Genomic DNA, 15,712 nt, shown 5'->3' on the forward strand with positions numbered 1-15,712 from the left:
TGGTTGGGTAGAATATCCCTCTTGAAAATGAACATTTTACCTAGACTACTTTACCCAATCCAAACGATCCCAGTATTACTCTCCAATAAGGTAATAAAGGATGTAAATGGATGGCTAAGTTCCTTTATATGGAGTAAACGCAAGCCAAGACTTAAGAAGGCAATATTGCAGCTGCCAAGTTCTATGGGTGGCTTGGACTTGCCCAATATCAGGTTAATTCAGATGGTGTGCCCACCTTTGTTATATTTCTGACTGGATCACAAATGATGACTCCTCTATTTGGTTAGACATTGAGACTTCTCTTTCAAAATACCCCTTACAGGATCTTTTATTTTTCAGAAGTTTCAAGTCTGTAGAAGATCACTGCAATAATCCCGTTACACTTAACACACTCAAAGTATGGAGGTCAGTTCAACGCTTCCTGTGAAGGTCCAAACTAACCTCTGCTCTTACCCCAATTCTTAACAACCCAGATTTCAGTCCAGGATTGCTGGATGCTGGTTTTAACTTATGGCTTAATAAGGGCATACGCAGGCTAAATGACTTATTTGCTGATAAGATTTTATTGTCATTTGAGCAGATGGTCGAGAAATATCGACTCCCAAAGCAGGACTTTTTCCGCTTCCTACAAGTAAGACATTATATTCTGAAGAGCGCCACCTTAATTGGTAACCCTGATGTGTCTGTCATTGAAATAATGCTTTTTTCCCACAAAGAAAAATGTCTGTAAGTCTGTTTTATGATACTTTAAGGTCCTTTTCTGCTGTCAACACACAGAGGGTGAAACAAGTGTGGGAGAAAGTATTGTCTGTTACTATTGACGAAGAGATGTGGGAGGACATTTGGAGATATGCAAAAACAATATCTACATGTAATCGTACTAGAGCAATCCAATTAAGAATAATACACAGATTGCATATATCCCCAAATCGCAGACATGCTTTTAGCCCCACTTCCTCTTCCCCTCAGCGTCTTAAATGCAAAACTGATACAGGCACCCTAACACATTGTTTATGGTCATGTACCAAAATACAAAGATACTGGTCTGGTGTTCTGCAAGAAATTGAAAAGATCCTAGGGGTTGATCTAGAATTGGACCCAGTTTCTTTACTGTTGGGGCTCCCTGGTAGGCATGTTACTTCTGTGGGTAAAAGGAGGCTTTACAACATCCTTACCTTCGCAGCGAGGAAAAACATCCTTTTACAGTGGATAAGTGATAAGGTTCCTTCTTTTAAAGATTGGCATAAGATACTATTTGAATGGGTGCCTCTGGAATATCTGACATGTACATTGCATTCTAAAACAGACCAGTTCTACAAAGTATGGGAACCTTATCTAAATTACCTTGAACCTGAGGTATCAGCTATTATGCTGCAAGGATTCTCTTAGAATGGCGGGGATCTATGTATTTCAGAACTACACTGTACGTTCCATGTGTGGAACCTAACTTCTTGGTTTAAACTGAGCTTTTTTGTTTAATTTTTGTTTGTAAGTTTGTTTAAAATGTATGTATTGAGAGACGCAATGATGGGGTTGGGGTGAGAGAAGCACCGAGCGGGAAGAGGAAAATGGTGTACGTATGTATGGGTGTGTATGTATGTATGTGTATATGCATGTGTGTACGCGTATATATGTGTATATGCATGTGTGTATGTATATATATGTGTGTATATATATATATATATATATATATATATATATATATATATATATATATATATATATATATATATATATATATATATGCGTAGGTATGTGTAAGTGAGTGCTGTTTTTTTTGTGTGCTTTGTCTCTGTTGTTTATCTCTTAATATGGGTGAAAATTGTGAAATTCCAATAAAAATACTGTTACAAAAAAAAATTGCCTTTTAAAATGATAAACTTGGATTAGGAGTGATGGTTGCTGATAATGGGCCTCTGTATGCCTATGTAGGTAGATTTTCCATTAAAAAATCTGCCATTTCCAGCTACAAAAGTCATTCACAATATTAACAATATCTACACTGTATTTCTGATCAATTTGATGTTATTTTAATGTACAAAAAAATGTTTTTCTTTCAAAAACAAGGACATTTCTAAGTGACACCAAACTTTTGAACGGTAGTGTATGTCTGATTCCCCCTCGTATCACTCCACCCCGCTCTTTCTTTCTCTCTCTCTTCCTTTATGACAGTAATTACAACTGTTCAGGAGGCCTTTGATCAGACAGCAGATAGCACTTACAGGGCTACTGCTTTTACTGTGTGTGTATGTACCTCGTAGATGTGTGTGACTTGGGGTCCTACGTCATCCTCTTTGACCGGCTTCTCTTTGGGCTCCCAGTGAGGAAACGGAAGAACCACCTGAGAGGGATGACACACCCTGGAAAGGGAGAGAGAGAGAGAGAGAGAGAGAGAGAGAGAGAGAGAGAGAAAGAGGTGGGAAATAGAGAAAGAAAGAAAAAGAGGAGCAATAGAGAAATGAAGAGAAGAGAGAGAGTTATATACAACGTCCAGGACAACTTGGGGGGTGAACACCAAGCCACTCGCCACTCCGCTGCCAAACACAACTTACCCAACGCCGGTTGGACCTTAACCTCCAGCCCCCTACACCCACAGCCCCCCACGGATCACTGTCTGTTTGTGTGTACAACTGCCTTAGAACCAGCCAAGTCACTCTGGGGTCCAGGCTTTGAAGTGTGTTTGTGTGTGGGGGGGTAGTAAAACAAGGAACATTCGGACAAGTGGGGACATTTCGTCAGAACCCACAAGGAAAAAAGCTATTTTAGGCTTGGGAGTTAGGGTAAGGGTTACAATTAGGGTTAGGGTAAGGTTTCGTTTTAGGGTTAGGGGTTAAGCTTAGCGTTAAGGTTAGGGTTAGGTTAACGGTTAGGGAAAAAAAGGAGTTTGAATGGGAATCAATGTTTTGTTCCCCACAAGGATAGTAAATCAAACGTGACGAAGGAGCACTAGCACTGGGTCATGTGTGCATGATTAGCAGAGATCTATTCATAGAAACATACACAGACACAACCACACTAGGCAATAGAAATACAGCAAACTAAATGAGCCTGTCTCAAGGCAAATAGATACACTGTATGACAACAAAGTGCATCAAACACAGCAAAGATATTCTAATGTCACAGGGTTAGAGAAAAGATCAATCAGAACAGAGATGTATCACTCACCCCCTCAGGTCTAGCTGAGCTCTGGCAGAGATGGAGAGAGACAGACTGACTGGGTTGCTCTTGGAGTTGTCTTTGTTTGAACTGTAAGATAAGAGACACACATGAGTCAATAAAGATGTTTGGATGTAGAGTCTGCACCATGGCCTGACGATGTATGGTGTGTGTGCGTGTGCATGTGTGCGCGTGTGAGTAAATGAGTGAGTGAGCGTGTGTTTGTGGCGAGATGAACAGTCATTGTTTTGTGTCGTCTGTTTCCCTCCGGCCATCTGTCTCGCCACTCTTTGTTTGGGAAAGCCACAGAAATCCTCAGAATTCTGACAGAGGTTCCTTTTTACAGTTATGTGTGTCACAGCTCTTCCGCAGTGTGTGTGTATGTGTATTTGCATGCATTTGCGTGTGTGTCTGTCACCTGTGGATCTGTAGGTCAAAGTCAATGTGAGGACCGGCATCATCCAGCCTTTGGACAGCAAACCTTAAACCTACAGATACCTGGAGACAGAGACAGTGAGACAAAGAGAGAAGGACAGAGAGAGAGGGACAGAGAGACAAAGGGAGAGGGACAGAGACAGAAAGAGACGATTCAAAGTCTGTGTCAGTGACATCTGTAAGTGTTCAGTTAAACCGAGCAGCCTTCTAACCCCATGTAGAGTTTCCCTTTGTTAAAACTAACCAGAACCTGGCCATAGTATGTGTATCTGGGTTACGTATCTGTATTGTGTGTGTGTGTCTCAGTTGGAGGATCAGTACAGATCTGTGGGCTGAGACAGACCAGATCCCTTTCCCTCTAGTCTTCAGACCCCAGTTAAACCCCTCTCTACCCTTGCTTAACTCACACCATGTGGAGGGCTTAGTTCATAACCATGATTATGATAATGGCTTCTTGCATTTGTGTGTGTGTGTAATAATGTTGTCATGGGCAACAGGTCAGACACTAGTCAATGCCGGAAACTCTTAAACACGCGCTAAAACTACAAGGGAGAAGCCTGAGGGCGGAAACTCATTAGGACTCCAAAGTCAAAGAGACTTTATTGTACATCAGAGAGAGAATCAGATGACGAAAGACCAAATGAGTCTAAATCACTGAGGTCCCCAGGCTGAGAGAAAGAGAGAGAGACAGACAGACAGAGTGACCCAAATATATCTCTCTCCCCAAATCTGGAAAACATGTATTTCCTGTCGCTTCTCTCCCATGTCTTGAACAGCACCACCACCACTATAAAACTGTCTAATCTTTATCTACTGTAAAACCCACCATAGTACAGAGACAGAGTTTGTCAAGGAAATTATCTAGTGCATCGAACAGTCATCGACCTGATCTAATGCGTCGACCAGCCATCGACCTGATCTAATGCATCGACCAGCCATCGACCTGCCATCGACCTGATCTAATGCATCGACCAGCCATCGACCTGATCTAATGCATCGACCAGCCATCGACCTGCCATCGACCTGATCTAATGCATCGACCTGCCATCGACCTGTTCTAATGCATCGACCAGCCATCGACCTGCCATCGACCTGATCTAATGCATCGACCAGCCATCGACCTGCCATCGACCTGATCTAATGCATCGACCAGCCATCGACCTGATCTAATGCATCGACCAGCCATCGACCTGCCATCGACCTGATCTAATGCATCGACCAGCCATCGACCTGTTCTAATGCATCGACCAGCCATCGACCTGATCTAATGCACCGACCAGCCATCGACCTGTTCTAATGCATCGACCAGCCATCGACCTGTTCTAATGCATCGACCAGCCATCGACCTGTTCTAATGCATCGACCAGCCATCGACCTGTTCTAATGCATCGACCAGCCATCGACCTGTTCTAATGCATCGACCAGCCATCAACCTGTTCTAATGCATCGACCTGTTTTTTTTATTTTTTTAATATTTATTTTTTTATTGTAGGAACACATAGAAAGTACAAATAAAGTAAAATAAAAGAACAACAAAGTAGATTTGGCAGTTACAGTGCACTTCATACCTTCATCATCACATCATCATATTAGTTACATTGATATCTTTGAATTAGACCTTTTCCAAGTACAAAACCCATTTTCCCCAGTATTCTTGACCTCTCTCCTGTTGAGTTCTTAAAGCAAAGGTCATACGCTCCATGTGGTGTATTTCTTCTACAATGTCTATCCATTGTGTCACTGTGGGAGGGTCTTTTTGTTATGAACTTGAGTGAAGACCCAAAAGCGGTTTTAACAGAAAACAGAGTTCTTTAATGAAAATACAGGAATGGCATAAATCCTCTTCCAACGTTGTCAGCGGAACAAAAAGAACGTTAGTATAGTGCAGGATGCTCCTGCCAGGCAGACTCCGACAGGACAGGACAAGGTGGAAGCAAACGAGACGACAGCTTGCTTCTGGCATCAATAAACACAAACAAGAATCAGACACTGAAAGTAGCAGGAACAGAGAAAGAAATAGAGACCTAATCAGAGGGGGAAGAGAGAACAGGTGTGAAAGAGTGAATGAGCTAGTTAGAGGAAATGTAGAACAGCTGAAGAATGAGAGACAGAGAAGGTAACCTAAAAAGACCAGCAGAGAGAGAGAATGAAGAGAAAGGACAGGAACAGACATAACAAGACATGACAGTACCCCCCACTCACCGAGCGCCTCCTGGCGCACTCGAGGAGGAAACCTGGCGGCAACGGAGGAAATCATCGATCAGCGAACGGTCCAGCACGTCCCGAGAGGGAACCCAACTCCTCTCCTCAGGACCGTACCCCTCCCAATCCACTAGGTACTGATGACCACGGCCCCGAGGGCGCATGTCCAAAATCTTACGAACCCTGTAGATGGGTGCGCCTCGACAAGGATGGGGGGGGAGGGACGAGCGGGGGCGCGAAGAACGGGCTTAACACAGGAGACCTGGAAGACCGGGTGAACGCGACGAAGATAGCGCGGGAGAAGAAGTCGCACTGCGACAGGATTAATGACCTGGGAAATACGGAACGGACCAATGAACCGCGGGGCCAACTTGCGAGAAGCTGTCTTAAGGGGAAGGTTCTGAGTGGAGAGCCATACTCTCTGACCGCAACAATATCTAGGACTCTTGGTCCTACGTTAGCGGCCCTCACAGTCTGCGCCCTATTACGGCAAAGTGCCGACCTGACCCCCTTCCAGGTGCGCTCGCAACGCTGGACAAAAGCCTGAGCGGAGGGGACGCAGGACTCGGCGAGCTGAGATGAGAACAGCGGAGGCTGGTACCCGAGGCTACACTGAAAAGGGGATAGACCGGTAGCAGACGAGGGAAGCGAGTTGTGGGCGTACTCTGCCCAGGGGAGCTGTTCTGACCAAGACGCAGGGTTACGAAAAGAAAGACTGCGTAAAATGCGACCAACAGTCTGATTGGCCCGTTCGAATACTTGACCGTTAGACTGGGGATGAAAGCCGGACGAGAGACTGACGGAAGCCCCAATCAAACGGCAAAACTCCCTCCAAAATTGAGACGTGAACTGCGGGCCTCTGTCGGAAACGACGTCAGACGGAAGGCCATGAATTCGGAAAACATTCTCGATAATGATCTGAGCCGTCTCCTTAGCAGAAGGGAGCTTATCGAGAGGAATGAAATGAGCCGCCTTAGAGAATCTATCGACAACCGTAAGAATAACTGTCTTCCCCGCTGATGAAGGCAGTCCGGTGATAAAATCTAAAGCGATGTGAGACCACGGTCGAGAGGGAATGGGAAGCGGTCTGAGACGGCCGGCAGGAGGAGAGTTCCCAGATTTAGTCTGCGCGCAGACCGAACAAGCGGCGACAAATCGACGCGCGTCACGTTCCCGAGTGGGCCACCAGAAACGCTGGCGAATGGAAAGCGTACCCCGAACGCCGGGGTGGCCGGCTAACTTGGCAGAGTGGGCCCACTGAAGAACGGCCGGACGAGTAGGAACGGGAACGAACAGAAGGTTCCTAGGACAAGCTCGCGGCGACGGAGTGTGAGCGAGTGCTTGCTTTACCTGCCTCTCAATTCCCCAGACAGTCAACCCGACAACACGCCCCTCAGGGAGAATCCCATCGGGGTCGGTGGAGACCTCAGAAGAACTGAAGAGACGAGATAAAGCATCAGGTTTGGTGTTTTTGAGCCCGGACGATAAGAAATAACAAACTCGAAACGAGCGAAAAACAGAGCCCAACGAGCCTGACGCGCATTAAGTCGTTTGGCTGAACGGATGTACTCAAGGTTCCTATGGTCAGTCCAAACGACAAAAGGAACGGTCGCCCCCTCCAACCACTGTCGCCATTCGCCTAGGGCTAGCGGATGGCGAGCAGTTCGCGATTACCAACATCATAGTTACGTTCTGACGGCGATAAGCGATGAGAGAAAAACGCGCAAGGATGGACCTTGCCGTCCAGCGCTGAGAAAGAATGGCTCCCACGCCCACCTCTGACGCGTCAACCTCAACAACAAACTGTCTAGAGATGTCAGGTGTAACAAGAATAGGTGCGGATGTAAAACGATTCTTAAGAAGATCAAAAGCTCCCTGGGCGGAAACGGACCACTTAAAGCACGTCTTAACAGAAGTAAGGGCTGTGAGAGGAGCTGCCACCTGACCGAAATTACGGATGAAACGACGGTAGAAATTAGCGAAGCCCAGAAAGCGCTGCAGCTCGACGCGTGACTTAGGAACGGGCCAATCAATGACAGCCTGGACCTTAGCGGGATCCATCTTAATGCCCTCAGCGGAAATAACGGAACCGAGAAAAGGGACAGAGGCGGCATGAAAAGTGCACTTCTCAGCCTTCACATAAAGACAGTTCTCCAAAAGGCGCTGGAGGACGCGTCGCACGTGCTGAACATGAATCGAGAGAGACGGTGAAAAAATCAGGATATCGTCCATGTAAACGAAAACAAAAATGTTCAGCATGTCTCTCAGGACGTCGTTAACTAGTGCCTGAAAGACAGCTGGAGCGTTAACGAGGCCGAAAGGAAGAACCCGGTATTCAAAGTGCCCTAACGGAGTGTTAAACGCCGTCTTCCACTCGTCCCCCTCCCTGATGCGCACGAGATGGTAGGCGTTACGAAGGTCCAATTTGGTGAAAAACCTGGCTCCCTGCAGGATCTCGAAGGCTGAAGACATAAGAGGAAGCGGATAACGATTCTTAACTGTTATGTCATTCAGCCCTCGATAATCCACGCATGGGCGCAGGGACCCGTCCTTCTTCTGAACAAAAAAAAACCCCGCTCCGATGGGGGAGGAGGAGGAGACTATGGTACCGGCGTCGAGCGAAACCGACAAATAATCCTCGAGAGCCTTACGTTCGGGAGCCGACAGAGAGTATAATCTACCCCGGGGGAGTAGTTCCCGGAAGGAGATCAATACTACAGTCATACGACCGGTGTGGAGGGAGAGAAGTGGCCTTGGAACGACTGAACACCGTGCGCAGATCGTGATACTCCTCCGGCACCCCTGTCAAATCGCCAGGCTCCTCCTGTGAAGAAGAGACAGAGGAAACAGGAGGGATAGCAGACATTAAACAGGTTACATGACAAGAAACATTCCAGGATAGGATAGTATTACTAGACCAATTAATAGAAGGGTTATGGCGCACTAGCCAGGGATGACCCAAAACAACAGGTGTAAAAGGTGAACGAAAAATTAAAAAAGAAATGGTTTCGCTATGATTACCAGAGACAGTGAGGGTTAAAGGCAGCGTCTCACGCTGAATCTTGGGGAGAGAACTACCATCTAAAGCGAACAAGGCCCTGGGCTCCCTAACTGTCTGAGAGGAATGTCATGTTCCCGAGCCCAGGTCTCGTCCATAAAACAGCCCTCCGCCCCAGAGTCTATCAAGGCACTGCAGGAAGCAGATGAACCGGGCCAGCGGAGATGGACCGGAAAGGTAGTGCGTGATCCAGAAGGAGAGGCCTGAGTAGTTGCGCTCACCAGTAGCCCTCCTCTTACTGATGAGCTCTGGCTTTTACTGGACATGAGGTGACAAAATGACCAGCGGAGCCGCAGTAGAGACAGAGGCGATTGGTGATTCTCCGTTCCCTCTCCTTGGCCGAGATGCGAATACCCCCAGCTGCATAGGCTCAGCATCCGAGCCGGCGGAGGAGGGTGGCAGTGATGCGGCAGGTGGCAGTGATGTGGAGAGGGGAGCAACGGAGAACGTGAGCTCCTTTCCACGAGCTCGGCGACGAAGATCAAACCGTCGCTCTATGCGAATAGCGAGAGCTATTAAGGAGTCCAGACTGGAAGGAACCTCCCGGGAGAGGATCTCATCCTTAACCTCGACGTGGAGACCCTCCAGAAAACGAGCGAGCAAAGCCGGCTCGTTCCAGTCACTAGAGGCAGCGAGAGTGCGAAACTCAATAGAATAATCCGTTATGGATCTATTCCCTGACATAGGGAAGACAGGGCCCTGGAAGCCTCCTCGCCAAAAACAGAACGGTCAAAAACCCGTATCATCTCCTCCTTAAAGTCCTGATACTGGTTAATACACTCAGCCCTCGCCTCCCAGACTGCCGTGCCCCACTCACGCGCCCGTCCGGTAAGGAGAGAAATGACGTAGGCGATGCGGGCTGCGCTCCTGGAGTAAGTGTTGGGCTGGAGAGAGAACACCACATCACACTGAGTGAGGAATGAGCGGCACTCAGTGGGCTCCCCAGAGTAACACGGCGGGTTGTTGATCCTGGGCTCCGGAGACTCGGAAACCCTGGAAGTGGGCGGTGGATCGAGGTGGAGTTGGTGAACCTGTCTTGTGAGGTCGGAGACTTGGACGGCCAGGGTCTCAACGGCATGTTGAGCAGCAGACAATTCCTCCTCGTGTCTGCCTAGCATCGCTCCCTGGATCTTGACGGCGGAGTGAAAAGGGTCCGGAGCCGCTGGGTCCATTCGTGGTCTGATTCTTCTGTTATGAACTTGAGTGAAGACCCAAAAGCGGTTTTAACAGAAAACAGAGTTCTTTAATGAAAATACAGGAATGGCATAAATCCTCTTCCAACGTTGTCAGCGGAACAAAAAGAACGTTAGTATAGTGCAGGATGCTCCTGCCAGGCAGACTCCGACAGGACAGGACAAGGTGGAAGCAAACGAGACGACAGCTTGCTTCTGGCATCAAAAAACACAAACAAGAATCAGACACTGAAAGTAGCAGGAACAGAGAAAGAAATAGAGACCTAATCAGAGGGGGAAGAGAGAACAGGTGTGAAAGAGTGAATGAGCTAGTTAGAGGAAATGTAGAACAGCTGAAGAATGAGAGACAGAGAAGGTAACCTAAAAAGACCAGCAGAGAGAGAGAATGAAGAGAAAGGACAGGAACAGACATAACAAGACATGACACTTTTTGTAGCCATTTCCTAGTGACAGCCTTTTTACTGGTTGCCAGTAGGACCTTCAAGAGGTACTTTTCTCTATTGTGTAAGTTATCAGGTATTTCACCCATGTACAAAGAAAATAATGTTTGTTCTATGTCAAATCCCATTATTTTTCCAATGTTAGATCTTATTTCTCCCCAGTAAGTTTTGATTGCGGGGGCAAGTCCTAAAGATATGAGAGTGGTCCGCCCTCAATAGACCGCATTCTCTCCAACAAGGGTGTTGTGAGCCAGTCTGTTTTGATTTCAGTTTAGATGTTATGAAGAAACGTATAACATTCTTCCAACAGAACATGACCTTGAGTTGGTGGAGCTTTGTTGAGTCTCTAATATGTTCAACCATGTTTCATCAGTTATTTCAATGTTAAGTTCCTCCTCCCATTTATTTTTAATATAGATTGTAGAATGTTTCTTTGAGGATTGAATACCCAAGTTGAGATTTGAAATTGTTTTTTGTTACTCCCCAAGTTGTATGCGTTAGTGAATACTTGGATTCATTTTGGAGGTGCTCAAGGGTCACTTTTATCTCCCTTAAGAAATAGTGTCGAACTTGTAGGTATCTGTAAAAATCTTGTTTATCCAAGCCATGTTTTTTTACTTAGGTCCTGGAAGTTATCTAGGTTCCCATTCCTTATAATTGTACTGACTGATGTGATGCCTTTCTGCGTCCATTGTTTAAATCTGCTGTCCTGAGTTGCAGGGATGAAGCTGGGGTCGTATGCAGGTCAACTCAGCAGTTTGATCTCTCTGTCTAAATTATTTTGCTTGACTACCCTAAACCATGTCTTCAGAGATAAATTCATCCACTGATTTTGTCTGTTGTATATTTATTTTACCATGTCCTTATTTCCTAAACTGACTGTATGGGTGTCTCTGTAAAAGTAGTCTTGATGTCTTTCCATTTGGATTCGTATTCTGAATTGCACCAACACACCAGAGGTCTCAAGTGGGCTGACACATAATCATCTTTTAGGTTTGGTAAGGCCATACCCCCACAGTTTTTGTACAACAACTGTAATGTTGTATATCTAGTTCTTGGTCTCTTACTGTTCCAAATAAACCTTGATATCCGTTTATCCCTAAACTGCTTAGACATGATTTCTATGGGCAGTGATTGGAACAAATACAGTAACCTTGGCAGGATGTTCAGTTGGATTGTTTCAATTCTACTACTAAGATCTAAGGGAAGTGAATTCCACCTGTCTAGGTCATCGTATATTTTCTTGTTGATGTGATCGTTATTCATGCAGTAAAGTTTGGGTGTATCTTTTGGTACATACACTCCCAGATATGTAATGGATGAAGAGGTCCAGGTGAAGTTATACCTACTCTTCAGATCTTCCTGTGGGGTATAATTATATACTAGGGCTTAGGTATTGTGTACGTTAAGCACATACCCTGAATATGTTCCAAATGTTTATAAAACATCCATCAATCTCGGTACACTTGAGCCTGGGTCTTTAAGGAATAACAGAACGTCATCAGCATACATGCATATCTTATGTTCACTGCCTCTTATTGTTATTCCCTCTAAGGTTGGGTCCTGTCTTATTGCCTGTGCTAATGGTTCGAGGTACAAGGAGAAGAGCGTGGGTGAAAGTTTACAGCCTTGTCTTGCCCCTCGCTCTAATTTTATCATTTGTGTCAAATGTACATGTATCTTTATTCTAGCGGTCGGACATGAATACAGTGTTTTGATGCACTGTATCACTTCTTTGTTGAAACCAAATCTTTCCATAATTTAGAATAGGTAATCCCATCCCACTGAATCAAATGCTTTTTCTGCATCTAGGCTGATTAATATTGCACTTGTCTTATTCTGAGTAATGTGGTCCATGACATGTAGTGTTCACCTTATATTGTCCTGTGTCTGCCTATTTTGTATGAAACCAGTTTGATCTCCGTCAATCAATTCTGGGATTATGTTCTCCATTCTTTTGACTATTATTGATGCATATAGTTTATAACCTGTGTTAAGAATTGCGATAGGTCTATATGAACTGCACTCTTTTTTATCGTTACCCTCTTTTGGGATTACTGATATGACGGCCTCTCTCCATGACGGTGGGAGACCCCCCTCCCTCAGAGTCCAGTTAAAACAGGCCTTAAGTAGAGGTGCTAATTGTTCTCTGACGGTCTTGAACCATTCTGAAGGGAAGACATCAGTGCCTGGAGACTTGTTGACTTTTTATTGAGATATTGCTTTATTAATTTCTTCTAAAGTTAGTCTATCATTTTGCTCGGTCCCAATTGAGGGTTGAGATCAATTGAGATCAAGTGAGTTCAAAAAGTGCTCTATTGTCTGTGCATCTGCCTTCTCTGGTTGCTTGAACAGATTTGTGTAATATGATTCAAATGCATTCTGTATTTCATCTAATTTGCATGTGATCTTTTTTGTTTTGGGGTCTTTTATTTTGAAAATGGTATTCTGTGCTTGAGTCTCCATGCTAGTAATTTGGTTGACTTTGAGCCTGGTTCATAATACCATTGTTTCAGGAACCTAAGCTTTTTATCTACTTCTTCTCTATAAATCTGGTCCATTTCCTGTTTTACCTTTTGAATCTCTCGTAATATAAGAGGGTCTTTGTATTGACTATGAGATCGTTCTAAGTTTCTTAGGGCTTCTTGTAATTTCAGCAGTTTCTGTGCTTTAATCTTTTTCTTGAGAGATGATGTGGCTATGATCTTCCCTCTAATAACTGCCTTAGCTGCATCCCACAATATAGCAGGAGATACTTCCCCATTATCATTATTCTCCAGATAGATGTTCAATTCTGTTTTTATTGATTCAATGAATGCTGGATCATTCAGCATGCTTGTATTAAGTCTCCATATAGTATTTCTTGGTTTGCTATCAAGGTGTAGAGTAAGGTAAACTCCATTATTATATGATAAGTCGCTCTGCCTGATCCTACAATCCTTAAGCCTGTGTCTATCTGCACTGTACATAAAAATAGTCTAACCTGGAGTATTCAGTGTGGCGGGCTGAGTAAAAAGTATATTCCTTATCGGTCTTGTGGGTGTCACGCCATACATCGAGCAGTCCTAGATCCTGCAGTATCCTATTGATCTTTTTGGCAACTAGGCTCATTTTCCTATTTTGAATTGTGCTTTCCAATTTTGAGTTTAGAATTGTGTTAAAGTCCCCTCCACAGATAAGAGTGCCAGTGCTTTCTGTGGCAATTAAATCAAACACCTTCCCGTAGAATACCATGTCACTCCCTGGGGGTGCATATACATTAAATAATGTCACTTCCTTGTTATCCAGTTTACATTTAACAAGTATAAATCTACCCTCCTTGTCTTTTACTTCTGACATAAACTCAAAATTAACTGAATTTGGGATCAAGATTGCAAATCCCCTTCTACCCATTTTGTAAGAAGAAAAACAAAAGTGTTCCTATATCCCATTTTCTTGAGTTTCTCGTGTTCAGATGTGGATAAGTGAGTTTCCTGCCAGAATAGTATGTCCCCATCGACCTGATCTAATGCATCGACCTGTTCTAATGCATCGACCAGCCATCGACCTATTCTAATGCATCGACCTGATCTAATGCGTCGACCAGCCATCGACCTGATCTAATGCATCGACCAGCCATCGACCTGATCTAATGCATCGACCAGCCATCGACCTGATCTAATGCATCGACCAGCCATCGACCTGATCTAATGCATCGACCAGCCATCGACCTGATCTAATGCATCGACCAGCCATCGACCTGATCTAATGCATCGACCAGCCATCGACCTGATCTAATGCATCGACCAGCCATCGACCTGATCTAATGCATCGACCAGCCATCGACCTGATCTAATGCATCGACCAGCCATCGACCTGTTCTAATGCATCGACCAGCCATCGACCTGATATAATGCATTGACCAGCCATCGACCTGATCTAATGCATCGACCAGCCATCGACCTGATCTAATGCATCGACCAGCCATCGACCTGTTCTAATGCATCGACCAGCCATCGACCTGATCTAATGCATCGACCTGCCATCGATCTAATGCATCGAACAGCCATCGACCTGATCTAATGCATCGAACAGCCATCGACCTGATCTAATGCATCGACCAGCCATCGACCTGATCTAATGCATCGACCAGCCATCGACCTGTTCTAATGCATCGACCAGCCATCGACCTGTTCTAATGCATCGACCAGCCATCGACCTGATCTAATGCATCGACCAGCCATCGACCTGATATAATGCATCGACCAGCCATCGACCTGATCTAATGCATCGACCAGCCATCGACCATGGCTCTGTGACTGTTGTCAGAGAAGGGATGTAAAGAGAAGGGATTGACACTGTCGACCAAACTAACAGATAGGTATCTATTTGTTTTTCTGGCCAGTGAGACCTCTGATTGCTCTAAGGCTATATATGGTGTTCCACAGGGCTGTGTACAGGGGCCATTTCTGTTCACATTGTACATGCTGACTGTCTGGCAGAGGTGGCACAACAGGCCCCAGAGTGGTGTAGCGGAAGACAAAATTCTGAGGCCCTTCATTTTTCCTGATCTGGTAACTTAACCAGGTAAAACTCGGGACCTTATACGGTATGACGTGATTTATCTGTTTAATATGGGCTATGATGGGACCAGAGTTTTTCTAATCAGGTCACATGGTTTTAATCTTGGGGAGGATGAAAACCCTGTCAAACTGCAGCAACCTTGTACTTGTTCATATGAATTATATTTTAAAGAAGAACTAGGGGGGTCCTATAGACAGACACTGAGAAAGAAACATGGTTGGACAATAAAACACAGGGGTGAGCTTGCTTTATGTAGGTTTGCATCATGTAGTTTGCATTATTGTGTTTATATGTTATATTATTGTGTTTATATTTCACAAACAAATGGGCTATAAATAGCCTACACAACATTACCGCTTCGTTTACCCTGGCCAGAGGAACAGGGTCCATAGTAGACTAGACTATGCAGCTGCTGTTAGTACAGTTGATCAGACCGAAAAATTGTCTTGTTTCCATGCAACACATCATGTCAGCTCGCTAATGTTTAGGAAGGCTGCTCTATTTATGTAAGAGTTTTTGCTTGTGTCTGTCGGGAGTGATGTGTTATCAGCTTGCTAAATAAATATCAGAGGAAAGTGGAGAGCGCCTTGAGCTTTATGCCAGCCTGCGGGACCTGCGTTATCCATTAATCTGATTGGTCAAGACACACAAAGAGCCTGTAGCAG

The 15,712-nt window shown here is 45.0% G+C and overlaps 1 protein-coding gene across 2 annotated transcripts in view; it reads right to left on the reverse strand.

The window, feature by feature from the left end:
* LOC135520342 (integrin alpha-8-like) overlaps positions 1 to 15,712 on the reverse strand; it is an 83,577-nt gene that overhangs the window by 16,188 nt on the left and 51,677 nt on the right. For both annotated transcript variants that reach the window (XM_064945813.1, XM_064945815.1), the window contains 3 exons: positions 3,575 to 3,654; positions 3,166 to 3,246; positions 2,255 to 2,360 (listed from right to left, as the gene is read on the reverse strand). In XM_064945813.1, coding sequence (XP_064801885.1) covers positions 2,255 to 2,360; positions 3,166 to 3,246; positions 3,575 to 3,654 — 267 coding nt within the window. The remainder of the gene's footprint in view (positions 1 to 2,254; positions 2,361 to 3,165; positions 3,247 to 3,574; positions 3,655 to 15,712) is intronic.

Source organism: Oncorhynchus masou, chromosome 29, assembly GCF_036934945.1.
Source record: "Oncorhynchus masou masou isolate Uvic2021 chromosome 29, UVic_Omas_1.1, whole genome shotgun sequence".
NCBI lineage: Eukaryota > Metazoa > Chordata > Actinopteri > Salmoniformes > Salmonidae > Oncorhynchus > Oncorhynchus masou.